The 26,931-nt window shown below is 40.1% G+C and overlaps 2 protein-coding genes across 2 annotated transcripts; both read left to right on the top strand.

The window, feature by feature from the left end:
- The first annotated feature begins 1,150 nt into the window (after positions 1–1,150).
- Positions 1,151–2,243, top strand: LOC137614065 (uncharacterized). The gene is made up of 5 exons (XM_068343564.1): positions 1,151–1,260; positions 1,340–1,484; positions 1,576–1,724; positions 1,816–1,955; positions 2,039–2,243. Exons 1-5 carry the CDS (start codon positions 1,232–1,234, stop codon positions 2,191–2,193), a joined length of 618 nt encoding a protein of 205 aa, XP_068199665.1. The 5' UTR covers positions 1,151–1,231; the 3' UTR covers positions 2,194–2,243.
- Positions 2,244–18,044: 15,801 nt separating this feature from the next.
- htr5ab (5-hydroxytryptamine (serotonin) receptor 5A, genome duplicate b) lies at positions 18,045–25,156 on the top strand. The gene is made up of 2 exons (XM_068304524.1): positions 18,045–18,752; positions 24,824–25,156. Exons 1-2 carry the CDS (start codon positions 18,045–18,047, stop codon positions 25,154–25,156), a joined length of 1,041 nt encoding a protein of 346 aa, XP_068160625.1.
- Positions 25,157–26,931: the final 1,775 nt, after the last annotated feature.

The raw sequence follows: 26,931 nt of genomic DNA, 5'->3' as shown, positions 1-26,931 counted from the left end.
GGAGCGAGGAATCGTTGTCATATAGTGGTGCACGCTGGGAGTATCTTCCTGGCTGTCATCACTCAGGTGATCGTAGGCTTTTTCTTTATTTTGGCGAAGGATTGCTTCGTGCCCAATGGTGAGCTTTTCACATTTACTGAATGCTTTGTTAATATAACCGTGTCAGAATATTAAAGATTATAGGCAGAGTTTGGATTTGTTTCATAAAGTTAAATGTAGCAAGTAAACGGTGGTGTCACACACTTCAATGCACCAATCAGGATGGTGATTTTTCGACTCATTCGGTAGAGAATATTTAATGGTGCAGAAGGAGTTCAGATTTTAAGGCATGTCTGTTTTCCTCTGTGCTTGTGACGGGTAGACCTTTATCCCAATGCTTATTTAAGACCATTTTTGTAACCTGTTCACCTGGTAGGAAAGCAATAACACTAACTATGCCACAACAAAACACACACCAACAACCAACATTGCAGGATATTATAGTATCACCTCTACAAAGTCATGTACAGGGTACAGGGAATGGTAGGAAAGGTGGTTGTACGCTCAGAATGGGATTTATATCTCAAGAGAAGCTTTTGAATCTTTTTTTTTTTTTCAGTTCTGTGACAGTTTGGTTTTTAGTTCCGGCACAATAGCGGCCTGGGAAGTTTAAGAAAAAACCCACTGACTTTAAAATGAACCTTTTCATATTGCCGAGCAGGTGTTACAAAGACCTTCCTGGCACAAAGCCTTGAAGGCAAACTCTGACAATGTGCACATACTGATTATAAATGCGTGATCATCCCACCTATAATGCGTCACAGTCCACATTGTCTTTTTGTTCTTTTGCGTTCATGCAGTTCTGTTCCAAACCTCTACCAGAAATGTGTCTGAGACTTTTCCCTTTGAGATGACGATGGATTGGTGGGCCCAAAATTTCTGGATTATGATTGACTTCTGGTCTGTGGCATGGCTCCTCAGTGCAGTGATCAGCCTCCTTAAAAGGTAGTTTTAAATAATAAAAGCCTTTATGTTTGGCTGAATGGAACATTTCAATCCTTGAGTTTTCCGTCTGGTTTATTTGTGTAACACCACAGGTCTCAGAAAACATTTTTTCAGCTTCTAATGATAATGTTGTATCACAGCTTGTCATTGCTCCACCTTTAGAAATGTCCTCGGCCCCGAGTCGTGCAACCCAGAAATCCACCCTCCAATTTTTTATCACACATGGACCTTGATTAATGTCACACGAATGTGCAGCATGATCCTGTGGGACAGACAGTAAGTCATGTCGATGCTGAGAAATCCTGAGTAATTGCTTGTGCATGCGACCAATCGAAGCCGCTGTTGCTTTCCACAGCGATATTCTTGGAGCCGTTCTATCCTGGTGGTTGATTCCGGTCCTCAGCTTCTACATGCTGTACATATCCTACTCCAACCTCATCAAGTACAAAACCGCATTAAGTATCATCAGCCCTGGTGTGATCCCATGGACGCGTTACCTGGTGAGGTGACCCCATCACTCATAATCAGTACTACGATTGGTTGTGAGAATGTTTCTCCACATGAACGCGTATCCTTTGTCATTTGTGGCAGACCCAGAACGGCTTGGCGGCATTTGCATGGTGGTCTCTCCTGCATGCAACGGTGGGTTTTGGTATCCTGCTCAAGTACAAAGCCGGCATGCTGGACGCACTGGCCGGCACCGCCGTCCTCACCATAGTCTGTTTGTCCACACTGATCTGGTGAGAACCACAGATCCAAAGAAACGTCAAGTTTGTTTTATTATATAGTATTAATTTTATTCTGAAGGTTGTTCAATTTTGATTCCCTCAGGTTCGTCCTGCAGAGCTTCCTGTTGAGCAAATACCTGCGTTCTACATTCAGTGTTTATGCCATTCTCATTCTGGGCCTGGGTTCAATGTTCACCAGGAACTACAGTGTCAGTGACCTTCCTGCAAACACAGTCTATTGTGGTATGGTGTTACTCCAGTGCAGATGTACGAATGAACTGTGTCTATCGGTTGTAAAAGTCTTCCGTGTTCTCTGCTGTCTGTAGGTTTCCTCATGGTCCTGATGACCATCTTGAGCTCCGTCCATTTGATCTCGGAATGTCTGCGTGAAAATGAGTCAAGCAAGCCTGTCGCCCTGGAGCCCTACGTGACATTTGAGTGCAGTGAGACCGTGTCTAAACCTGCAGGAGCTCAGAAGTGACGTCATTGATGAGTTCTACTGTAATATCTGACAATTAAATGATAAAAGATCAAGGCAAAAGAAATTCTTTGCAAGTATGCACTTTATATTCCTTTGCAAGAGGGGGCAGCATATCCTTACTTTACAATGACAACACGATTGACAAAGTTGTGCCAGGAGATGGCATAGTGGTTCAACTTTCTTCTATAAAAGAACATCTTTGTTGAGTTTATGAATCAAAAGTCGGTTTCCCCAATTCAAAAAATGCAAAGCATTTAAGAAATATATGAAAACATGTTTCAGTGTGATTTTTTTTTTGCTTTGTTTTTAAGGACAAGATGAACAGCAGGGAGAAAATCCTAAAGCACAAAACGTGGCTTTTTGTTGTTGATGTTGTTGTTTTAACTTCTGAAAAACGCAGCTTCCAGATTAGGGAACAAACGTAGCTCATGAAGCTTCCCCCTCCCTTCCGCATGTCTCGCTGTCTGTGACACAGCGATAATCACACATGCTAACGTTTATGAGTGTCCTCTTCTTCAATGCAGCTTAAAGGATGGAATATCAAACATGGCTGATGGCTATGAGGAAGAGCAGCTTGACCTTAGATGAGGATGCTGGGCTGAAATGATGTTAAATGAAAGCAGTAGAGCGGTAAAAAAAAAACAACACAGTGGGGATGCAAACAATATGGATCAACAGCTGAGCAAATCTGACTCCATCCGCAGAAGGGTTTCGTTCAATGGGATGAATAAAGAAGTCACATGCTTCTTCCCTTTATTACATTGCTGGTTTCTGAGATGCAGAAACAGTTTCACCGTTGATTGGTTACTTTACATGGAAGCCATAAGGTTCATATATATAAATATAAAAAAATATATTTTGTCTTGCAAAAGTGCCTTCGGCTGTGGGTGGGTGTCTGTGACCCTGCCCATGAACTCTATTTGACTGCCTCATTTAGAAAAATCCTGGAGAACATTATTTGTTCCCATGTCATAGAACAGAACTGATTCACTCACAGGCCCACTGCTACAAAAGGCAGAGAGTCAGAGTAAAAGTGAGTTGAAAAATCATTAATTACAAATCTGAAAATTTTGTGGATGCTGATAGGAAGAAATTCTGCTTTGAGAAATATCAGTTTTTGTTCCATGTTGGAAAATATTTACAAAAAAGATTTACAGAGCTGATCAACAGAGCTAACGAAGTCGGGAGGATTGCACATTAACGTTTGTTTCAAACCTTTGTAGTCATGAGGAAATCTCTGTGAAAGTTTAGCGACTCTCTTAAGTGAACCGAACAACAACAAAATATGAATAATTTCTGTTTTTCTTGGGTATTATATTATTGTAAACTCGTGCTTTTTGTGCTTGATTTGAATCTTTTTGATTCTCGTTTAATCAGTTGGTCACAAATAAAAAAATTGAAATATAATTTTATGTTTTATCTGTTATAAAAACTATGTTATTTTCTGATTATCGTCTAGTTTATGTCCTAACTAACTTCAGACAAATCTAGACTTTCTTCAAATGTTACTTTTGCCTCTGGGAAATTATCATTTTTTTGAGCAATTTGTAATTCTTGTTAACAAATGACAAAATTATTGATCAGGGAAATGATATTAGAATAAGTAGGCTCTTAGAAATTGTGATCACCAGTTCGGACAACATTACCGTATTTAAATGGGAGTGGGATGAATTGGGGAAATGTGCACCCACTCATCTTAATACAGGTGAGACGTTGTTCCTGCCCTTGATTGACACATATTAGGCCTCCAGAAAAGATTTCATAGCTTCCAGTTAAGAGTAGCATTACATCAGGTTATTTTATTTGTTATAGCTATAGCTTGTTATCATAATGCAGCAGTGAAAAACACTTGGGCAAGAGCAGAAAATTAGATTCCCCCATACCATTTACCAGTCAGTATCAGATTACAAGCACGATCGAATTTCCTTCAGAACTTTTAACCCCTTCTGTGCTGGGGCAAAAGATTTTTTTTCTAATGCCAACAAGTGATTATGTGCGGCAAAAGTGGCTGCAAAATCCATTAAATTCCTTCATGGATGTGACTCCTGCACACATTGCCATGTGGTGTTATCACATCTTCCCACTGGAGTACCTCTGTACTCCAAATCCTTTCAGGACAACAGCACTGATGGGAAAAGGCAGATGAGGAGGAGAACAAGGAGGTGTCTTACTGTCTGGCGGGATAATAATTGTTTCTTAGTCTCCGAAGACCGTTTTCCCCATAAGAGAAATAACCTAGATATGCAAATGTGCATTCCCAATTAATTTAATTCATATAATTATGTAGAGAAAAGAGGTTGTGAAAAAGAAGTCCTGCCCGCTGCCAAGTTGTGTTCCCACCGAGGCCTCCTCACTCTGCGGGGTACAGCTAAATTAGCTCTAAATATTGAGGCATGCTCGGCTACACAGATGAGCATCAATTATCACTGACATTTTAATGAGCGGACTTCAGTCATTTGGAATCAACAAACAGTGAGTGGGCGGTAGTAATCGATATAAGCAGACTTTTAAATAGCATGAATGCATGCACCAGCATGACATTTTGACCCAATTATCAGTTAATTCTACATTTCTTTAATTAAATCATGTGTTTCAGAAAATTCTTGAGTCCTGTTTTACATACTGAGTCTCCCGAAGCACAGTTGATGCCTCATCTGCTTCACTGATTTTGTATGTAATTAATTGAAAATAGCGGCAGAAAAACTTCTAAGCAGCTAAAATGCTCTTCTTTTCAATTATGCATATTTGGGAATTCTTTCTCTTCAGTCAGTTCTATCACGATTTTTGATTATTTCATGCTCCTTTGAATGAGGAGGTGAAGAATAAAATAATACATCTGCTGAAAATGATATCAAAAATTCATTGTAGTCACAGTTTGTAGTGAAACTGGGCAGATTAGACTTTGCAAATGGAAACTGCAGGATAAATTAATCCAGCCAATGGAGATACTTTCATTTAAAAAGAACCACTGTGATATAAAAAGACATTGTGATGCTTTTCGTGTCATTATTAATTTAGGGACTTTCCACTGTGGCTTTTAAATCTATCTACTATCTATAATTTAAAAAATAAACCTGTTATCTTCCCTCGATGTTTTCTGGATTATAACAAGCTGTGCTTATTATAAGCGCATGAGTGGGATCACTGTGTTCTACTTTCACCCCTTTAAATGCTGTATTTGAGACCTGAAGCAAGTCTGGGATGAACAGGTTCTGAATTATGCATTCATATTGATATTCAGGTGCTTTAACATGGATGCTGTATCTCAATAAAGCCGGTAGGCCAACAACAGCGTGCAGAAGGTTGACATATCGGCTTGTGGTTAAGTACAGAAACTTCACCGATCCTCGGTATCAGAACAGTGACACAGTGATGGCAATTATCTAAGCAAGACTATTAGAGTATATGCAAATGATCAGAATTAATTAATCCCAAGACACTTTTACACTAATTATCTGGTAATCCCTGACTCCTATCGCTCCGTATTTAAGGCAGAAGCCACTCAGTCCACATAACAACACACACACACACACACACACACACACACACACACACACACACACACAGCCAAAATTGAACTCTGTAGGAATAATTATTACCTTAAATTGATGATTGTTTAAAACTAATTAGTGGTGGTGCTTTTGTGTCGGAGCAGATGAGCATTGATGGATGTATTCTTCTAGGACACAGGCAAACCAACAAGGAAATTGTTGACGTTAATCAAAATATATAGATTTTAATTTACAGATGTAATTAAAGGAGTAGTAATTAGAAGAATGGTTCTCTGGTGGTCTGTAATTGACTTAGGAAGGATAGATATGTAATTTAAAGTAACATGTTTAGAACCAGAGAGAATAAAATATCAAACTTTTTTCATATCCATGCTTTTCTATCAGGATCGACCTACAGCACTGGACAGTTCAGGAACAATTCTTTGACCACATTAATGGCCTGTTTATGTGGATGTGATTGGTTCACATTCAGTCTCTCCAGCGTTTAATGTGACGTTGATGCACTGACTTGTCAGCCCTGCATCGTCTGAATGTGAATAAATGCGTCTTGAATTGTGACAAGTCAAATTAGCAAAGCCACATCTTACTGCCAGCGGTGAACGATGTCATCCTGATTCTTAAACTTTATAAGCTCAAAATATCACACGCCCGGAGGTTTATGAGGGGCATGTCGACAAGATGCAGAAACGAAAATGTGCCTGCAGGGGGAAAAAAAAAAAATGCTGAAGAAGATTAACCTAAATAAAGTAACACAATAAGAAGTTTTAAGGTGAACCCAGGTTTCATTCTAGATCCTGGAAAATTAAATGCAACAAATAGGCCCGAAATTTCAAATAACATGGAAGTTACTATGACGACTGAAGATCAAAAAGTTGAGATGAACGGTTTTCATGTTTTGGGTTTTTTTGTCACTTAAGCTACTATTGGCTTGTTGCAGCTCACAATACAGATATAAGCAAAGTATCAGGCTTCTTATCTTACTCTAATCAAGTCTACTTTCTAAAAGCTCTGGGTATTATTTTGATTTCAGAACGATAGATCTAAATATCTATTTCTAATATGCATATTTATGAAGCAAACAGCAGCAAATCTTCCTGGCTCAGAGCAAACATTCCCAAAACATTAGCATGAGATGGTATCATGATGATCAGTCCATATTGCTTAGTGTATTGCAGTAAAAACAGGCAATCAGAGTTTCCTAATTACGATATAAAGAACATTAAAGAAAGCAGTCACACAAGGACATGGCTTCCAGAGCAAATGCTGCTTGGATTCAAGGCTGAACAAAAATGTGAAAATGTAAATATTACCATTGATTTTTTACATTTAAAAACCATTACTGCAGGGAAGTGTTCATTACGATGGACCTTGAGTGCAATACAATCATGTTTACATCCCTCCTGCCAATATATACATACTAAAGACCTGAGCTCGCAGCGAGCCTGAAGACAACTGCTCAAAAACAATGTTAGCAAAGGTTAGCATATACACGCATGTTGCTCACCAGATGAAATGTAGGGATGGATCTGGCTACAAAGAGCAGGTGTAATAATACAGAGCACACTTATCTTGCCCAGTACCTTTGTGATGAAACATGATATGAAGGTCAGTGATTGCAGGTTGTTATGTATAGACAGGGTTCGATTTGTGGGGGAGGATGGGGGGAATCATTCCGGGGGTATGTATTCTTTCTTGTGTAACACGTGTTGTTTTTGTGTAACGTATATTGTATGACTATATGTATGTGTATTTAGCAGGGGTGAATAATTTCCCTTTGGGATTATTAAAGTATTCTTCATTCATTCATTCATTCATTCATTCATTCATTCATTCAGTCAGTCAGTCAGTCAGTCAGTCAGTCAGTCAGTCAGTCAATCAACAGTTCACTTAGTCTTTCTTATTTTTGCTGAGTTATTTTGACATGACATGTGAAATCTTAATCTATGGGGTGTCAAGGTTATGTTTTACAGACCGTTAGCATAAATTATACCTGTCTGACATGGAGCGGTATAAAAAGACATCAAAACAGGACCGAGCAGCTCAACACACTCATAAGTGTTACTATCTATGCCTCCTCTATGCTGCTTGTTGCTATTTATACGGTATATCAACAGAAATATATTTTTTACTTGAGGTGGATTGAATTCTGATCATCCAGGAAAACATCACGAATTCAGGCCAAAATGAGCTTATCTTAATAAATCATGAAGAGAATTTTATTCCAACTGTGAGCGAAATGCATTTCCACTAATGGCCAATTTTTTTCACATGTAAAAAAAATAATTTTAATGTCAAGGGGAATATTGTTCCAGCTGGAGGAAAGTGGGATCTGTTTATGAGTAAACAGCAATTTGTATAAGCAAATGGTTTGAAATAGTGTTGCAAGCTGTATCAGGGTGGCGCAGTGCTTAATTTAAAATTCTATCTAATGTGAGATCAGATGAGGATAACAATAATGGCTGATGAAACCTTACACACACAGTTGTTTCCACAACCAAATCCTCAGCAGTTTGTGAGTTACACTGAGCGAAGACAGGCTCACCTTCCAAAATTAGAAGTGTCACTCGTGTCTTCATATTCAAGATACCGACAGGGCAAAGCATAGTGCTCACACACGAGAAAAAAGAACAGTGAAACCTCATTGTCTGACATGTGAAAACAGCATCGGTATCAATGGTCGGTATCAAGCGTCTGACTCATTGTATCCCAAAGGTGCGGGGGTCTCTGATTGCAGTAGATTACACAGATTAAAGGACCCTTCATGTGGTTACACAAGTGTTCTCTGTACTGTTTGACATGACATAAAAGGTGTGTAAAAATGTTAGTGCGTGCATTGTGGGTCAGCAAGTTCTAACACACGTCTGCACTATTTATTTTTAACTGAACGAGGTGAGAGGAGGGTTGGAGGAAAAGACTCGAGGTGCCAGACACGTAAAAAGAAGGTTGAGTAAACCTGTTGTGATGGAAAATGTGTAACATATGGCTCCGTTGCTGAACACATTCACACATATAACGTTATGACTTTCTTTAGGGATGCTGTTGTGATCCAAAGCCCTACGTTTCTATTGTTAAACTTAAAAATATTACTGTTATTTTAAAGAAATACAAATCTGAGGCCTATTTTACCCTGGCCAGTCCCTAGGAGCAGCAGATGGATGGCTCTTCTCAGAGTTTCTAGACACATGACCTTGAGTGCTTTATTAATTTCCTTATTTTAGGGCAACACCTCGGGCTATCCACATGAAATATGAGTCAGGGGATCACTTGAGGCACACAACCTGAAATTAGACAATTTCCACTTAAAAAGACTTCAACAAGTCATTAACTATTTCAATTAAAAATTATGTCGAGGAATAATTAAATTAAATTGATCAAATTATCTTTTGCAGTATCTTTAACCTACTCTTTTCAATTATTGAAAGGACCATAATTATTAAGGTATTTAGAGACAAGAGTTTGGTTAACATCTAGTCCTGTAAAGGTTTTTTTCATGGCCATTAAGTCCGTGCTTATATTAGGGGAAAAGACAAGATTTTGAAAGTGCACACAAAAGATTTTGTCATGCAGAACAATCCTATGCTCCATTTAGGAGGATTTAAAGAGTTTTAATTGGATTTTAAGATATAGTTATGGTGATGATGCTCATCTGGAAGAATTCTCCCTGGAAGGTTTATATAGGATGAATATTCAAAAACATTTTAGGATTATTGCCTGGAGTTATAAAATTATCACCTGCCAAAGATCATCTAGTAGGTAGCATATTACCAACTATCAAATGCCCTCTCAATATTATATTAATTGATGGCTGCCTAACGTTAGCTGCTTAGCTCAGTTAGCTGTGCAGGTAGTCGCTTTCCAGTCGGCCAAGCCGGAGGGCACAGATGGAATTTCAAATACTCATTTTTTCCAAAAAAACAAATAAGGGTCATAGCATATACAAGACTTCAAAAGAACAAAATGAATGAACTTTTACATTTTACATTTCGTTACACACAAAACAATCTTCAACGCACATACTTTTTGCAAAGGTTTGTAGAGGATGTTTATCCTAATTTTTAAATGATGTGTGTTGCACAGATTGTTATAAAACAAAATGAGGAAAACCTCAACTCACCAAAGTATTTTACACTCAAGGAACCACCACGGATGAAAATGACGTAGAAATAGATCCATTAATTTTTGTGTAATCCTACTGATAAATGAATAAATGAAACCAACCAATCAAATAAGATCATGTTGGTAAAACAACAAAATCCAGTTAAATTCAGAAGTTTCAAAATACTGTATCAAAATCCAGTATCTAAAGAAAACAACCCAATCGCCCAAAAGGTCACCACCTAACAGGGACGGGCCCTTGGTACAATCATATTGGTACTTCCTCCATTTCCTTGATCTTTCCTATTTACCAATCCAGATGACCCCCAACAACAGAGGCATGGAACGTCCTAATTACGTCGATAAAACATACATTTATCATAAGAAATTATAAATCATGACTTGAATTATATTTATCTGTGTGTGAGTGGTGCTTGCTTAACTTTTTTCTGTATCTGCAGCTGCAAATGCAGCCATAACATGTCAGTCAGCAGGACAGCACCCCTGATGAATACAGGTGGATCGTGACCTGACGCAGCCTCCGAGACTGATGAAAGACAGCCTGACGACAGGTAATACAGTGCCGTGGTGATTTAACAGCTTCGACAAGGACTCCAACTCCAGGGACGAGGAAGACACGACAGGCAGAGTAAAAGGAAGCAGGACAGGAGCAACATCATTTATCACCAGCGAGAAAAAACGGTATAGATTAAGGATTTACTTCAATCCATTCAGAGTTATTTGGAGAGTGCATAGACAAATCAAATTACTTTCTGTGCTTTTTTTATTTTATCTCTTGACATTTTGTTTGTGTATTTGTTTATTTCTACCAAAGATAAGAGTGCTTGTGCAACTTGGAGAATTTGCTTCTTGTACATCCCCCAGATGAAATTATGGGGTTATATTAAACATTTGAGGTTTAGTTAGCATGACGACTTCAGTAAATATTTTTTGCAACAGAATACAAGAGCATTTTTATCATTGTTTGAATATGACCTGCAAGATGAATATTGCTCTTCCTTGCATAATACCAAGTATAGATGACAGATACCTGTTGCAAAGAGGAAAATAATGATTTAAACATATTCTTTTGCTTCAAAATGTATTTTATTTATAGAAAATACATCTGTGGTTGGACACATGAAGTGTTGACAGGGGCAGTGATGTTAACGTCACAACCCACAGCTATCAGTAACCATCCGATCATTCTCATATTACTCTAAAAAGTGCCTTTGGAGGGGGAAAAAAACAACACTTTCATTACAGGAACTTGAAATTCTCATAGCATAGCAGGCCGTAAAAAGCATTTCCATCCTTGGCGAGTCCACAGCACCAGACAGGGTCAGAGCAATTCATCAGAATGATTGCTGTGCAATAAGGACACCTCTGTCAAACATATTGTGTGCCTTTAAAAAGACAACGACAACAATCGCTAAACACAAAGGGGACATCAGTGGAATGGAACGAGAGTGTGTATGTGTCCAATAATAACTTATAAGAGGTGTGGCAGGTTTACTAACCTAACAAATACAGTGTGTGGAAGAAGTGTTATTTGAATTCTTATTATGTGAACTGCAACAACCTGAAGTCTGTTGGAAACAAAAAAACCTCTACATATAATATTGAAGAGTAGCCAGCACCACTTTATCTTTGCTTTTTCTATTCGAATACAGTATTACAAATATAACTACTGAGCTTTCAGCACATGATCGATAAAACATACATTTATCATAAGTAGCACTGGAGCTGACACAATGATAAATGTAATTAGTTTTGAGGATAAAAACTAAATATCAGACAATTTTTGATGGCACTAAATGGAGAGTTAACAAAAACACAAAATTATTTCAGGTCATTCTGAGGGGCATCTGAATCTCTTTGACTATTTCAAGGACAAGATTCAAGTTTACAGTGGAATGAAAACATTTCCTGAGAAGCTCCCTGAGAAAACGAGTAAGACACACAATTCTAACAAATTAAATGTGAAAAATATTCATAACACTGTTAAATGTGTCCTTATGATTTTTAAAGTATGCTAAATCTGGAACGAAAATAAATGTAATCACTTTTGTAGCTGATATCAACATAAAGGTAGGAAATGTTGCCTCAGGAATTAACAGTGGCAATAACCTATTCCTGAATCACAAAAATGACTTATAAAAAGTTAAAATTATACTTACACTTGCTAATTATGTGCTCCTTTTTGGCCCACAGGTGTATTGCATGTAGGATGTTACACATGCGAGCAACTATTGTGAAATTTAAAAGGCTTGCTGCAGTCTTTTACGTACAACACCCCACCTGAGGTCCATGTTGTATCAAGTCAACCTTGAAAAGTACTTTTGGGGTATATAGTCCACGTTGGGACGGATGTTCCTGTGCAGGAATTTCTACTCTGTACTCAGCCAGCAGACCTTGAAAGAGGCCCTCTACACCTCCATCTTCACAATTTATTGGATGGGTTGGGTTTTTTTTATTTAATCTGCTGGGCCAGTGCTTACCTCAGCACATCACAGCCCAACAGCTTGCCTGCCTGAACCTTCTGCTGGCATGACAGGCACTGACACACACTGATGCTGTAATTAGATGTGGTTGGTGCAGTGAATGCAGATATAATTGACTTTGAGGGACAAATGACAGCGGAGTCTGGCAGCATCAAACTTTTCAGGAAAATAGAGGAAGAATTAGAGATTTCAGTTCAGAAGGCTTCCGCTGTTTATTTTCTACTGCACATTTACTTTGCTGCATTATTTATGATGACCTTCAGATATTTTTTAATAAAATCCCAAGAATAAAGTAACAATCTTTTCATGAGAACTTTTATACTTTGGCACATACTTTTACAATGGCATGTGAAATACTAATTTTCAAAAATAAATAGCTGAACATTTAATTTCTAAAGATGTTGTGTTCAAATGAACCAATGTAACTTTCAGAGTGTCCTCACAGACCCAATGAATAATGACAAAGTCTCAGCAGGATGCTTCCCATGTGCAACACTTGTTATCTCATAGGATCACAGCATGAAATCCCCTGTTTATCTGTACAGTATTTCACATCCAGTCACTCATTACCCCCATTACCACAGGACAGACACACAGAAATTAATTAAATTTATGTGGCAGGTTTACCATCACAATCCTTGATCCAAGACCACATCACATTTTTCTCCCTGGGTCATTTTCCAGGACCCGCAAAGTCAAGTGCTGACAGAGCATGTTAAATTCTGGAAGTAATATAGAAAATTGATGACTCACTATTAATGAGGATGAACCCAATGTGCCAGGACAAGGTCAGAAATGCAATTTACAATGTGCTCATGGATAAAGAGGCAGAAAATACCTTTTAGGCATGTGTGATGTCTGCATCCGGTTCAAGCGAGGTGAATCTCAGCCGCTCTAAACATGAAATTGTTGTATTTCCAGTGAGTCTAATTTCCATGTCAGCCTACTGCAGGGTATTTTCATCAGCGATGGAGTGTAAAACAGCTGGAATTGCAAGTATGACATCTGCTTTAATAAGGAGCACCTCACTGACACTGACACAATGAGTGGGCTGTGTTAACGCCTTCATAGCCCTATAATTAGCAGGATTGCGTTTCACACAGCAAAGTACTTCAGGATTGACTGCATAAGCGACTGCTAAGCTGATTAGATTTTTGCACATCAGTTATCACCTGTGTGAGGGAATCAAGGGGACGGAGGAAGGCGCATCAGCTCCAATTTCTAGACCCGTGGATGATACAAATGGCAAGTGTGGCTCTCTACATGTGTGCTGATGCATATTTCATGGTTGCTTACACAAGAACACTCACACTAGGAGAGGAAACGTCTTAAACAAATCTGGTGGCGTTCCGAGGATGTACGTGTTAGTAGAAGCAACAATTTCAGAAGCACTCGACACTCACTTCAACCCCAAGGTTACTAAATGAAATGAGGTGAAAAGTGCTTCAGCGCTGCCGTGGCAGCTGCAGAGCCAAAGGGTTTCAATACGGAACTTAATGTGGGTTGAGCTGCCATTAAAAAAGCGTCTTTTTTTTTCTCTATGATGGTAATGAATAAAGGTCTAATGGTGCTGACTGGGGTCAGAAACTTTCATTTGGCTTCTGCATCCACCATCAAGACCTCACCCTGATGGATTATCTTAAAGGACAGGTGGATGTCGGCTACCTTCATAGTCATCCTGACATTATAAAGTCTGATAGGGTGGCCCTATCCAGAGGTGGACTCCGGCTGTCTGAGGGGCCCAGTGGGCGGGGGAGCGAAAGATATAAAACGGGGACCAGCTGCACCAGCTCAGGATTAAGTCTTTTATAGGAGAACACTTTCAAGTGAAGATTAAAATTATTTTATTACCTGACTCCCACTTAATGGATAATTACAACACCTCTCTATTACAGCACACAGGGAGCTGATTAACTCTTTGAAGGCCTGACTAATATTCTAGCATGGGTCAGCTTGTATGCGCTGCATTGCGTTTTCTCCAGTAGGGCACCCTGGGGGGCATGTTTCCTTGTACATTTGGCTACCATAGAGGGCATTCAATCATGTGCATCTATCATAGGGGCGTACGGGAAGACACTTTAGCTGTGATCAAACAGCCACACAGTGTCACTGCAAAAGGCAATCGGTGCAATGATAGTATAATTAAATTTAACATCCAGGGACATTTTCTCAGGACATTTAACAGCAAAACTGAAGTGTGCAACTCGAAATTCCCCAAGTAGGAGAAACCTAAAAGTTCTGCTCAGGAATGACATTTGAATCAGGCTTCCTTTTCTTTTGAATCACGTATGCAGGTGATGCCTGGGGGAGTTAGAAGGGTTGCCTCACTAAAGTATCATCCATCATAAAGCAGCGGGAATCAGTGTCTCCTTCAGCAACCTGAGATCATTACAGAATAAGACTAATTACGCAGAGGGAATGCTATAGGCAGCAACAGCCTGACTAAACAGAGACATCCTCCTCCTCTTCCACCGCGTACGCCTCTGAAATGAGAAGCAGCTGCTTTCGGTGCGCGCTGGAAAACACGCACACGCACTTCTCCCGCATGTTTAGAAAACGCAACGATCGCCGTCACAAAGCAGTATCCCCCCACACCCCCCCCAACCCCCACCTCCCGACGACTACGTGGTTCACTCCAGCGTCTCTGTATCCTCGGGATGCCGTCACCGACACCGAGCCAAGGCGGTTCGATCCGACACCAGCAAAGTGGATCCCGATGAGAGCCCGAGGAGAGAGAAAAAGAGGACCTCTTCATCCCGATTTGTTAATGGGGTGAGTTATTTCCGCGTACGAATAAGTCGATACCGCCGAGTTTTACTTTAATTTCCATTAGGATCCCAAAAAAGTGAAGATGTGTTAGATGATGTGTAACAAGTGTTCGGGTGGATGACAACCAGTCGAGCGCAAAGGGGAAACCTCAAGGGACGCACATTTAAACGATGAAGTTTATCCTAGGGAGTGAGATCTCTATAAATAAACAATCCATATGATTTTTTTTTTTTTTTCCTGAGTGGGTTGGCAGCTGAAATCTGTTTAGGAAGCGACATGAAAACACGTTTCACGAGGACAACAGGAGGATTAAGCTGCTCAATGCGCGGCCAGGATTCAAGTTTAAGGGTCGCTTTACGCAGGCTTTTCACATCCATCAAGCCAGAGGACGCGTCTCCATACCTGTCCTTCTTTCAGCTGCACATGACGCCCCGGAGAAGCCTCTCCGCGGGGGGAGTTGAGTAACAAATGAGCGTACAGTCGTTTCACAGCGGAAAGAGGGGATGGAGGGGGGGTTGTGATGCTGTTCACACGCTCACTCCTACAGAATAACCAGGTTAAAGCAGTGCGCGGACACAAAGATGAGAGGTGCTTTTCCCTCCAATCTCTGGCTGTCTGCCTTGATGGTTGCACATAAAATGAGGGGGGGAAATCCAAAGTAAATATGTGCGCAATTTGGAATTACCTTGCGTTTGCAGAGGTAAATCACACAGGTGTTCTTTTATGCTCTGTAAATAATAAAGTTCCTGCTCGTTTCAGCAGCACCGGGTACTTTCTTACGCAGGGAAAGGAAACTGAGTTTCTCAGTTTCTGATTCATTTGTTCATCTGCAAATTAGAATAAAATATGCACAGACAGGGAATATTTCTCTGTCAGGAACATGATATATTTTAACTTTAACTTATCCTCCTCACCTCAGTTCTCCTGCCGCCATCATTATAGGTGAAGGTACCCAGATTTTATGATGGATGGGGGAGATGTTCATCTGAAACCCATTTTGTTCCTGTTTAATTTCCCATTGTTAACTCAATTCCCCGTGAAGCTCAGGATCCAGTGTGCCTGTTGAAGCAGCGTGCTCTTCCATCCATAGCCACATAGACCTGGATATATTCAGTTATTATCCTCTGACGTCAGTGAATGTGCTCCTCTTCCTCAGTTTACATGTGTACATTTGCATGTCTATTCCTGCCTTGTGTGTTTGTTTGTCGGGGTGAGTGACGGCAGCTGTTGGAGGGAGGGAACAGACGTGTTTGATTGCTCCTTCCGTTCATAGCGGTTTTCCAATTTCATGGTTATTAGACTTGTTAAAAGGAGCAGCGCAGAAGGCCTATTGGTGTGCTCGGTTGAACCCTCTGAGTAGACAGTACAGTTTCTACCATGGGACAATGTCATATACACACAACGGGTGACAGGGCCATGGTTTGTATTGTTGGTACCCAGCGGGCCCTGTTGTTAAATGAATGTACAAACATGAATAAAGATTTCAGCAGGAACTGAGTGGTTTCTGAATCTGTTTTTCTTCTTTATGTCCTTAGATATTCAACAACTTTTGTTGATTTATTCATCAGATTAGCACTGCAGTTGCTAAAACTAAAAGTATCCTCAGCGCAGGCCAAACCGCAGGCAGACTATGATCCCATTGATTAAACTGTGCTATTTAAATCAAACTCAATTAGAGCCATTAAAATCAAATGAATTATATGCATTAGCTCCACTCATTATGGACACTACCACTGCACCCAGAGGCCTGGGAAAACTCTGAACAAATTGCCTAAATCCCCTCATTATAATATCACAGGAGGAAACATTCTAAATGAGAGCTTCTACTTAATGTTCAAAAAGGACCAGTTAAGGTCTGCTTGGGTTTGCACCGGGTCATCCGTATTTTTAAAAAGTCTGGTAGAGTTGTTAGAAGCAAGGATAGATCAATTAGATTAAGGAGGGGGGATTAAAGCTGAGAATCATAAATATTATTAATGATTAAAAATGAGACTGTTGAGTCTGGTACATGTCAATGTTTTCCAGAACACGATGTATCAAATGGTTATTACTAGATTGGATGTGTCTAGATGGGACGTGTCTCGGTTAGAATAACAACTCGGGACAAAAATAATGACATTCTAATAGTGATTGTGTTTTTAATTTAATTTATGTGGTTATATCTGGCATATCACAGTAGCTCGATTCATTTATTCATTTATAAGTTTCCTGCACAATCTTTGCAATCCATACCAAACAGACATTTCAGCATGCGGCTGATGGAGAATACAAGCACTTGATTTCAGATTCATTGTTTCTGCACCATTGAGCTGGGCCCCCCCAGACCTCCCACCCCCCTCCCATATATGTATTGATGGAGCTGGCATGTCAAATCTTCTCTTCTGTGAATCTGAAACAAAGACGATCCTATTTCTCCCTCCAACACGCTCTTATTTGAAGTGAAAAATGGAGGCCGTTCTCTGCAGCCACTCCAAACACCTAACTTTGCGAAGTCAAACAGAGACGATATCTCCACGGGATGATAAATTCCTGAGTGAATTTGCTCCACTCAAAATTGTTCATTTGACTGATTCAAATCAAGGAACAACAGTGGGATGATGAAACTGAATATTTATGGTCTTTTTCAGACCCAGAGATGTCCCAGAGTGCTTCAGAGCCTTTTTAAACAGTAGATGAAATTGCACTTGAAAGTTGGGGGCAGGTTGCTTGACAGCTGTGAAACTGAAGTGCTTTTTACAATTGTTAGCAAAATCACCGAAGTACCTCTCTTGTGCATGATACTGTAATGTATATTTGTGCATTTGCACAGTGGTGCAAAGCTGAAACTTACAGCTACTGTTGTTTCTTATTCACGCATTTCTTCTTTTGAATCCTTCCTTTTTTTTCTCTCCACTGCAGACTCCATCAATCTTCTGCAGACATTGTCTCTGAATTCCTTTGGCCCTCAGCTGCGGGGCCCTAAGCAGCTACTATGACATATCCCAACAGCAGCATACTGACAGCCAACTTCAGCGGTGCCTTTGATGGCCTGGACTCTGGCGGAAACATCTACCGACCTTTCTCCCTTTTTAGTGTGCTCACTCTCACCTTGCTGGCCATGCTGGTGGTGGCCACCTTTGTGTGGAACCTACTGGTGCTAGTGACCATCTTGAGGGTGAGGACGTTCCACCGGGTACCTCATAACCTCGTGGCTTCCATGGCCATTTCCGATGTAATGGTGGCCGCCCTGGTCATGCCGCTCAGCCTCGTCCACGAACTGAACGGCAGGCTGTGGAAGCTGGGGCGCGTGCTGTGCCAGGTGTGGATCTCCTTCGACGTGCTTTGCTGCACGGCTAGCATCTGGAACGTGACGGCCATCGCGCTCGATCGCTACTGGTCCATCACCAGACACCTGCAGTACACGCTCAAGACACGCAAAAAGATCTCCAACGTGATGATTGCTCTCACATGGCTGCTGTCTTCTATCATTTCCCTGTCACCCCTCTTCGGCTGGGGGGAGACCTACACAGAGGGGATGAAGTGCCAGGTGAGCCAGGAGCCATCCTACACCATCTTCTCCACCTTTGGAGCCTTTTATCTCCCACTTTGTGTGGTGCTGTTTGTTTACTGGAAGATCTACAAGGCTGCAAAATTTCGGATTGGCTCCCGCAAGACCAACTCAATAACGCCTATGGCTGAGGTGATTATTTTCCTTTTTTTAAAACAAATATTTTATCAGTATAACCCCTCTCTTTTCAAGTAATAATAAAATCATTATCATTTTCATGTCATCATTGTTGTCCTGGGTATTGGAAACTAATCAGAAAGCTTTATAAAAGCTGCCTTACTTTTTTTTTTTTTGAGGTTAATTGACAGTTTTATACCAGGATCACTCATTTCGAGGGTGCTGATGTTATCGCAAGAGCATTAATAATGTTCAGATTATAACAAAAATGTGTTGGTCAGCAGTTAGCCTTTAGGATTCTGCAGACTGGTCTGCCTGGAGACAGATTTATCAAGTACAAGTCGGCTGAAAAGTTAAGAAAACAAATGCATTAAGGTCCAGGTTGGCACATTTATTTAGCAGTCGACTGCGTAGCTGAAAACATTTTCAAGTGATACCGTTTAGACGAGGGGAGGCAGAAGATAATACAAAATGATGCAACTAAATTCAAATGATTCTTTTACACTACAGAATAACACAATATATGAGCACTGAAGCTAGAGGGAAAAAATCTTCAGGATGACTTGGGTGAGCTTTGCAACACAGAGACTGATTGTGATCTTCAGGTTGGGTCTGACTTTAAATCAGAAACTGCAATGCAGATGGTTCGAAAAAAAGAGAATGTTGCACAGCTAACAAGCCAGCGGCAGGAAGCTAAGTTTTCAGGAGATGATACACAGGCAAGTCTTGATGTGAGGTAGGAGATAGGTGAAAAAAGGCATGATGGGCAGGAGAAATCCCACTTGAGGAGTAAAAGGTCCTGTCTATGTAGAATGGAGAAGCGTAATTCCCAAAGGAAATACCCAACGTTTGAATCTGAGTGTAGAAAATGCCTTGATTTGGAGGGAAGATGTTTCTCAGAGTGATCAAAAGGAGATCTCTACTAGCAATGAAACAGTATTTAGCAGTATTTAAGGAAATTCTGGACAAAAAAAAACAAACAGTTACGTTCAGAAATGATAAAGCTGTCTGTAACTCTAATCCATTTAGAACACTTATGCTAAAGAAAGAGTTTATGTAGGAGATTTCTAGCTATAGTCTGGAAAGGTCAACATTTACAATGGAACAAACAACAAACGGATCAGAGGCCAGAGGTCTGTTTAGTGGGGAGGCAGAAGTAGAGCTGGATAGAAGAGTAAAGCAGGTTACTGCAGCTAATAGCCAGCAGGGGACATAGTCTAGTTGTACATGCCAAGCTGTCAGACTCGACAGTCTGCACATCTTTGGATGCAGCCTCAGGTTTCTAGCAGATACTTGAGGAGAGAAGCATGGTCAAAATATTTATCGATTTATTTTTGGGTGTATTGTGTCAAGCCATCGTAGTAGTAAAATTCATACCCAAACTGTGAACCACAGAAATCAAATGAAGGGCCATTTGAAAGGAGAAGCATGTCTGGATATAGAAAAAGTGTTCCAGGTACTTGGAGGTCCTTACCATAGCTTAATATAAACCACAAAGGCTGGCAGGTGTTTAGGCAGAGAGGAGCAGCTACCTGATGGACAGAAAGTTGGAAGCCAGATGAATATCATTGGGGGAAATTGACGGAGATGGGAACCAGGTGCACGCAGGAGTGCATGGTCAGAGTGTTGATGCATTGTCACTCCGGCATTTAAGAACAGATACGATGATGCAGAGACAGAGACGGCTTGTCGTGTCATTTCTGTCACTCACGATCAATATCACAGCACAAGCTGGATGGAAAGTCTGCTACGCCGAGGGATCAACAACTGGAAAGGCAACCGAAGCTGATCAAAGATGTGAGCATGTGTTAAATTTCTCACATCAGGCTGTCAATGAGAAAAGAAATTTTAGAGCACTTATGTTACTAAAATCAAGGTCTGAACATGCAGAGAAAAACTAAAGGAAACTGGTGGAATAAAAAATCTCCTGGCTTTAAATACCCAGAGGAAGCACAACGTCTAACAAGGGTAAACAAGAAAAAGAACCACCACAGTCTTAAAGTCTGATCTACCGTGATTATAAAGAACACAGGCATCCCATTGTGTACACAGTCTATCCACCCACTCCTGGACAGGAACACAACATACTGTTATTTTATTTGTTGGAAATCATATTTGCAAGATATATCTGGAGATCCCAATTCCCAGTCTCCCGAGCGCGCTGCCCAAACATCAAAAAGACATACACAACAAGATGACCCGCAATTGCTGTTAATGCCCCGCAGAATTGCTCATGCGACAGAAGATCAGAATGAGGACAAAGCCTGAGAAGGATAAACATTCATCATCCAGGACACACAGGGGAAACCACATCTAGCTCAAACTAGAATGGTGGACCTTGACAGGGTTTGATTTTTGGAGAAACACACAGAGGAATGTTTCTCGAAATCAATCAGAGTTAAAGAAATGTTGACAACTGCTACATGAGCAAAATCAATCATTATATGCTGCATCTGGTTGAGGCTTCTGACCTGCATGTAAGAGTTGTTGTGCAACTGTTATTTTGCCTGATGAGCTATTCTGCAGAATTCTGGGAAACATAAGTGTCTGAAAGATGAGCATACGAACAAATAATTGAAGCTCATCACCACCAGCTTGTTAATACACATCGGCAGAAGGTAGAAAGCAATAAATACCACTTCCAGCATTTTTAATGGACCACTGCACCGTCCTGGCTGTGGCACTTCTCTAATCAGCAGACACAAAGGTCTAGATATTTTCCACAAGCATTAACAAACATTTAATCAGGTAAATTTTGTTTGTGAAAATTGAGTCGGCATCTACTTTTCACCTGCCCGTGTGGTGGAAAATCCAATTTTAACCCTCCCTCCCATACACAAATATATACAAGAAAATACATTTCAGTAATTAAGACTGCATCCCCTCCAGACATCCTGGTGCAGACGGCTTTTACTCACCTTAGAAATGCTATTAAAATTGCTCCAGGTCTTAACAATTTGGGAAACATCCACAGAGAGGAAAGTTTAAAGGGGGAAAAAAGCTGCCCAATAGTGATATAAGATTAACCTACTCCATATATAATGGAACATGGTCTGTCCACATGAAATGTCACACATTCTCTGCAGAAATCCTAAATACCTGCGTCTTCTTTGCTTATTTTTATGTTATTAATTTGAATTTGCATTGAATGTAGACTATTTCCAAGACATTTTTTCATGTCATTTTATTTAGTTATTTTGCTGTTTTATTTTTTTCCAGTAGAGGAGGCTTTTGCATCCTTGGATTCTTCAAGTTTAGGTTACCTTTCCTTATGTAAAGCATTTTGCAATTTCCTCCAAATCCTCCAGGTACCTATCAAATACAGTATATGTGAAGTCAGCACACAATTAAGACAAGTCGTAGAATGGATTAGCCCACTCTTTTTACTTTTGTTGACTCCTGTGTTAAGTTTCATTTCACAAAGAATCACTCTTGTAGCAAACAGAAGGTGTTTCGTTAGTCAGGTTGCTTTTTTTCTAAGTCTTTCTGTAGCTTGTGGTCGTCTTCTAAGTGTCTCATTATACAGCCAAACTTCATTCCCATAGGTCCCCAGTGGATGTTGAGAAACTGAGGCACTTAGCCCAGCAAAGTGCCACGCTGATTAAAGATATGAGCAATGGTATCACTATACAGGATAACAAACCTCCATCAACAACACCGGCTCACAGGCATTAAGTCATAAACACAAGAACATGCAAACAAACAGAGTGTATTGGAAATATTCTTGTCCTTGACGCACAAATGACTCAATGCCATATAAAGAATTGTTGATATGAAACCCGACCGATCTCAAAATACTGATAAATTACCTTTTATGTCTACATGGGCATTCTGTAAACATTAAGGATGGCTTCAAGGCATTCACGCCACTTGTCATCTCTGAACATTTGCACCCTTTTAACATATGAAAAGCAGTTGAATCTGGTGGCAGGGGCCTGTCACCATATCTGTGAAATTCAGCTTCAGCTCGCATACAGATAAAAACAAACTTAAACAAGAACCAATGCGGTCACAGACTGCAACATCCCACGACACCCCTGAATTCAAAATTTTACCCTGACCTACTTTCATAAGTCAAAGATCAAAGCTAGTGCTCTGACTTACTGTCATTGATCAAAGCTTTGATCTATGGTCTTACCCACTCTGGCCTTTTCTCTCGTCTTTCTATCTTATCCGGTTCCTGGGTGTACCAATGTTGAAATTTGACCTTGACATAGTTTTCTCAAGGTCATCATCTCATTGTCATCCCCTTTGCCGCCAAAGTAATGTGCTTTTTGTTTCATCTTTCTATCTGCAATGGTTGCGAAGATATTTGGTGGGCAAACGAATGGACGAACACATGAACACTGCAATCACAATATACACTGTATCACCACTTTGAAGGGGGATGTAATGCAGGGCAGAGGCTTTGAACAACATCCATTCCTTACTTTAGCCTCATATTAAACATATTGACCTCAGAAAAGCGATCTTCTCTTTTCAACTTCCGCAAAGTTCAAACATAATCTTAACTAGTCCTTCAACTAGTGGTGGCTGCTCCAACATACAGTGCCTAGCGAAAGTATTGGCCCCTCAAAACCTTGTTGACATTTTGCTACATTTCAGGCTTCAAACTTAAAGATAACAAACTGAAAATATTTTTGAAGAATCAACAAAATGTGAGACACAATCGTGAAGTGGAACCAAATGTATTCAACACTTTCTATTGTGTTTACAAATAAAAAACTGAAAAGTAGGATGTGCGAATGTGAGACCAAATGACACAAAGGTCACTCTGTTTGTCATTGCTGTCATTTCGGTCAACATTGGATCATTCAGAAGTCATCAGGGAACTTCTAGAGTCGTTTAGCTGAGCTGAGAGAACAGGGGGCCAATATTTTTGCACATCCTACTTTTCAGTTTTTTATTTGCAAACACAATATAAAATGTTGTTGTTATAAAATGTAAATTTGGTTTCACTTCACGATTGTGTCTCACATGTTGTTGATTCTTCAAAAAAAATTTCAGTTTGTTATCTTTAAGTTTGAAGCGGCAAAATGTCAAAAAGTTCTTGTGGGGGGCCAATACTTTCGCAAGGCACTGTACAATAGAAGTGCACTTAAAATAAATCGTGTTTTCAGGGTCATGTCACAGAGGGAGACCGGAATGACTTCCTCTCAGGTTGCTGGGATGGATGTGATCCATTTAATGGAAACTAGATTGTAGTTTCAAGTGAGCCATTAACTTAAGTCTCACTTCTTGGTTCAAAGATGCATCTTAACCATATCACTTATCTTCAGTGTAAGGGAGGGAGTCTGTATTATCTGCTTTACCATCAAGGTGTCCAAAGCCATCCACCAAAATTCAAAAACCTCCTTCTTAACAGCCTTGCGTGCTTTTAACCTCTCGACTTTCCAGAAAATGCATTTGCTGGGTCTGTATTACAAGTTCTTGGTGCCGCAGGCCCATATTGATCCAGATAAATTTACTTCAGAGGGTTCACGTTTCTCCATCTGCGTACAGCGTATTGTTTGCCTGCATGCATTACGTGACAATTTAAGAAGGATGCTTCCTCTCTATGAAGCTGTTAAGCTGCAGAATGACCTGACGACTTCCCCAATGAACAAACTTTTTAAAAAAAAGAAGTCAGCCTTGAGCAGCGCCCGGCAGCAAATATGCAAGGAGAAAATTCAGTAGATTATTGCTGACATTTTCTTTTTACTTTTCCCGGTTCTGCAGTGTATTTGTTTGTTTGTATGTTGTTGTTTTTTCTGTGAGATGGCGGGGGGTTATCATCAAATACCACAAAACGGTTTGCTGGGAAAATGTAGATTAACACACAGCTCTGGCTTTATGCTCCGTGACGTTGTTGTGTGAGACAGAGATGAAAGAATCAGCTTTGCCTCATCAAATCACTTGTTGATTCACACTTCCGTTCAGCAGCCTGTAATCCATCTTTTTCAAGCCACCACAAAATGGTCACTTCAGCATTTGCTTTTTTTTTGGCCTTATGTTGTTAAATATACTGCTTCTATAATTTAAATGCTAACCAGGTGCCTCCGACTAACTTGTGAATAGATGGAGTAACTGATCTATTGTCTGAGCAGGTAAAGGAGGAAACGCATCAGCCCCAGATGGTGTTTACCGTGCGCCATGCCACCGTGACCTTCCAGACAGATGGAGACACGTGGCGCGAACAGAAGGAGAAGAAGGCGGCGCTGATGGTGGGCATTTTGATTGGTGTCTTCGTGCTTTGCTGGATTCCCTTCTTCATCACCGAGCTCATCGTACCGCTGTGCTCCTGCGACATCCCGCCCACCTGGAAGAGCATCTTCCTGTGGCTGGGTTACTCCAACTCCTTCTTTAACCCGCTCATATACACTGCTTTTAATAAAAATTACAACAATGCCCTGAGGAATCTGTTCTCCCGCCAGCGGTGAGCGGAGTCACAACCTCAGCAGACACCACCAGCATGTACTCCTCAGTAATACTTGTCCAGACAGGAAGGAACTAGCCTGTCTGTCACTCCATCATGGGGATGGAAACCAGAAACTGTGTGAAAAACCTTTAAAATGTGTCATTTTTTTAAACAGTTTTATTTATTATCATGAGATGACCTCACAGCTGGGCTCAGATGGATGTCTGCACCACTGTATCTGCATAGAGCGGGATAAATTGGTTGTGTGGTGACATTAGCAAATAGCACCGTCCACATGTTGGGTGTTTTTATGCTATTTCAGGCTCATTAGGGATGAAATGCATGTTAACTCTCTAATAAACCCTTTAGTCATCATGTATGAGACTTGTGGAAAGATTTCAGAGCAAAACTTGGAGATGTGTGGAGAAGAAACGTCTTTCAGAGCTCACAAAACTGTGCATTCATTATTAAACCAGACAACTGAATTCTCATCTTTGTAGATAATGCGAGGAGTTGAAATATTCATTTGTGAATAGAAAAAGGATTTTGGGACCTGAAGTCCTCCAGTGGTGTTCAGCGACCTTCACCTTACACAAAAACTCAGTTTTCACATGGAATTTATTCATACACACTTTCAGATAAATCTACCATCTCTGTTCTGCTATTCTTTCATACAAACTCCTACAGACCCCAATCCCCAACTGCAGAACTGGTTATTTTTTCCCATCATCCTGCAGTAGATGCATAGATGATAAAGTGCAGCTGAGAACACAACCAATCTCATACTGGATGTATAAGTAACACTGAAATACAGATGTGTGGATTGGTGTAAAGCTATTCAAAGTTTTATTTTGATATATTCTGTAGCTGGAGATTTAACAAAAAAAAGTCTTTTGCTTGGAGGAGACAAGACTTTTTAAAATTCTGACTTTATAATAAGTTCTGCACAAGTTATGCCTCTGTTTGTCTTATGTGTGCCAGTTGTTGACCTTTATCAGATTTTTATTATCCTGTTCCTCTGTATTTCTGCACAAGCTGCCACTTTACTGCTCAGCGCCGTAGAAACTGTACGAACCTGATGCAAATTCATCAAAAGTCATTTTGAAATATTTCAGAGAAAAACAAATGTCAACCTGCTGCTGGTGCTTTAGGAAATGTCAGGGTGATTGCTTGCATTTTGTTTGGGTTTTGTTTGTTTTTTTGGTGGGGGTTGGCACCACCAGCATGTGTTTAAAACTTTAACGCTGTTTTCCATACGGCAGTGGTAATGTCTTGTGTGAAGTTTTTAATTCAGATTCACTGAGAATTCTGGATACCAGCATTTCATTATGTTTGTATTTTTACATTATATGTTCCCGTGTGTTTAAAAAAAAAGAAAAAGAAACTACAAATGACATTGAGTAAGAATGGAATATAGTATGTCTAAATATAACCTTGTCAGTACCAAAAAAAGTAATAATTTAGGCTATAATAAATTGTTAAGTTGAACACAATCAATACTCTACGTATGAGATAAAATTTAGCCCACAAATTGCAACAGCGGTTCAAGTGATAACAATATTGTCTGTGGTTAAAAAAAAATTAAGAATTACTGCATGGATTAACATCAGGAATAAAATAAATGAATGGCAGTGCTGGTGAAACTGGTTTGTTCTCTCTTACCACGTCTTTCATGTCTTAATCGTATGACTTGCTGGTTGACTTGAGCCAATGGGGAGCTGGGAGAGTCACTTATTTAAATGACTTCTCACTGCACTCTAAGTGGCCTGAGGAGGTTTGATTATTCAATCTCTACCG

The sequence above is a fragment of the Antennarius striatus genome, chromosome 20 (assembly GCF_040054535.1).
Source record: "Antennarius striatus isolate MH-2024 chromosome 20, ASM4005453v1, whole genome shotgun sequence".
Classification (NCBI taxonomy): Eukaryota; Metazoa; Chordata; class Actinopteri; order Lophiiformes; family Antennariidae; genus Antennarius; species Antennarius striatus.
The sequence above is the reverse complement of the archived record's forward strand: the minus strand, read 5'-3'. Positions and strand labels throughout refer to the sequence as shown.